Source organism: Anoplopoma fimbria, unplaced genomic scaffold (assembly GCF_027596085.1).
Source record: "Anoplopoma fimbria isolate UVic2021 breed Golden Eagle Sablefish unplaced genomic scaffold, Afim_UVic_2022 Un_contig_10014_pilon_pilon, whole genome shotgun sequence".
Lineage (NCBI taxonomy): Eukaryota > Metazoa > Chordata > Actinopteri > Perciformes > Anoplopomatidae > Anoplopoma > Anoplopoma fimbria.
The window spans coordinates 1-2,264 of NW_026547574.1; the positions used below are offsets into that span (position 1 = coordinate 1).

A 2,264-nucleotide genomic window follows, 5' to 3' on the forward strand; every position below is an offset into this window, starting at 1 on the left:
AATATAGAAAAACCTAAAAAAAAAAATATTTGACCATTCAGATCATGTTGTATGAGGCCTTTGATGCAGAAATGAAAGATTTTTAAAAAAAAAAATGTTTATGTACGTTTTTAGAGAAATGTTGTAATATTGCAACATTGGGCTTAGTTGGGAGCAGGATTTCTGTATTTGTACTCACGTTGTGTGAACAATTCAGAACAACTAAGGGTTCATTTGCAGGGTTGATTGCTTACTTAGCCCCATAACGGTATATAACATTAATAATAATCACACATTAGTCATATTTTTATGAAGTCATTTATTAAAATTATTAAAAATATTAAACAAGATAAAACTCTTAAAAAGCGCGCTTTTTCCCTTTTTTTCTTTTTATGACATTGGTCATGAAGACTTTCATTGGTGGTGAAAGTCCCAAAAACAGTCCCTGTTGTCTAAAAAGCAAAGGCGAACATCACACTTTCTGCATTGCGTGTTGGTGTATCCTTTATTGCACTGTCTGCAGCGTCCTCTCCCTGTCTTCCTTGGGAAATGACCAACTAGGTCCTTGCGTACATCCAATGGGAGGTTTGCACATCTCTTGGATGGCCTCTTCTGAGCATTCAGAGGGCTTCCTGATGTCACTGACTGTGTTGCTGGGCTCCCTTTGCCTGAAGATGGCCGTCCTCTCTTTGGAGTTTGAAGTGTTGCGTTTACCAGGATAAGAGAGGATGCTAGCTGTGCCTGAAACTGTCTCCTGTTCATTGTCTCTTTGCTAGACACCTTGAGCGCTTTACAGTCCCGCTTGTAGAGCAGCCAGGCATTGATCACAGCGAGGATGATGGTGTGCCAGAAGATGTACATGTACCAGCGACGGGATTTGATGGGGAACTTATATTTGGCTGTAAATGAGTCCAACAAATCCACACCTCCCATGTACTTGTTGTAGGCACCAACAATGTAAGGCCTCTCAACTTCAATGAAGGTTTTGTTGGCTTTGTCCCAGCGTTGAATCTTCTGCACAGGTTCAGGTCCAGCAAAGGATGACACAAGTGTGACGGCCCTGCTGTCATACCATTTGACAGCACAGATGTTGTGATTCCCCTCCACTCTGACGTCATAGCTTCCTCTCCCCTTTTTCTTCAAGCTCTTCTCGTCTTCAAGGTTACAGTTGGGTAGGCGCACCTGCCTGGCTGTTCCCACGTAATGAATTCCCCGATCAAGGAGCTTCACTAATAATGGAACACAGGTGAAGTAGTTGTCTGCATACAGTTTGTAGTTCTGACCTTCTGGAAGTGTGGAAGCAAGTTTCATCACAACCTCACCTGACAATCCAAGTTCAGATTTGGCTCGTATTCCGTTGACACTGCCTTGGTAGACATCGAAGTCACACATCATGCCAGAGATTCCAGTTCTCACCCACACTTTGAATCCCCATGGGTTAGCATATATTGCTTGATGCTGCTGAATTTCCCCTTGAAAGGAATCATCATCTCATCCACAGAGTTGTGCTCTTCTGGTACCACCTGAAGGCATTTCTCTCTGAATGAATCAAGCCACAGTCTGAGTTTCCATAGTTTGTCTAACTATTCCCTAAATGTAAATGTAAATGTAAATGGTTTAATGGCTCTAATTATCATACTAAAAGGAAAACATGCATCCCCCCACTTACATCCACACCCCACATTCAGGAACATTCCTGTCCCCAGAACTGAATTGTTCCATGGACAAAGTCATGGAATTTTAGGTCAGGCTGATCAAATTAACTAAATTTTTTAAATCAGTCAAATTTGACCAGAACACAACACAAGGGTAGAATGTATACTATCCATGTATAAAGAAAGTACTCTGTTTCAGGCAGTGGTGTAGTGGAGGGAACACAACCTGTTGGAGCCCACTGCAACAAGCCAGCTGTTTTGACTACCACATTCACCCAGTGTTGTATAATTGCAACAATTATATAATAAGCTCTAAAATAAATTTGATGCATCTATTCCACAATAACTACACATGTACATGCTCTAGACATTATAATAACAACCAAAAAAAATATAAAAGACATTTTACTTACATGCATCTGATGAATCCAGTCCAATGAAACCAATAGATGTTGTTCGAAGGAAACCTTGAGAGGTTGTGTGAGTTCATGGCCAGAAGGCGTGACTTATAAACAAATGTACGATCCAATAACATTGTGAGACTGAACAATAGGACCCAATGACTATGTAAATGTGGTAAAAAAACAAGAAAAAAAAAGCCTGATTGTTTTTTAGGATGGTTAAAGGTAA

The 2,264-nt window shown here is 40.5% G+C and overlaps 1 protein-coding gene across 1 annotated transcript; it reads right to left on the reverse strand.

Annotated features, from left to right (window-relative positions):
* Nucleotides 1–363: 363 nt before the first annotated feature.
* Nucleotides 364–1,371, reverse strand: LOC129114342 (piggyBac transposable element-derived protein 2-like). The gene is made up of 2 exons (XM_054626631.1): nt 1,302–1,371; nt 364–1,208 (listed from the first exon to the last, which is right to left on the reverse strand). Exons 1-2 carry the CDS (start codon nt 1,369–1,371, stop codon nt 394–396), a joined length of 885 nt encoding a protein of 294 aa, XP_054482606.1. The 3' UTR covers nt 364–393.
* Nucleotides 1,372–2,264: the final 893 nt, after the last annotated feature.

Bases quoted from the DNA above. Each gene is read 5' to 3' on its own strand.
- LOC129114342 (XM_054626631.1), bottom strand. From the start codon at position 1,371: ATGTGTGACTTCGATGTCTACCAAGGCAGTGTCAACGGAATACGAGCC. The intron at 1,209-1,301 runs GTGAGGTTGTGA...TTCCATTATTAG, and splicing joins ATCTGAACTTGGATTGTCAG to TGAAGCTCCTTGATCGGGGA.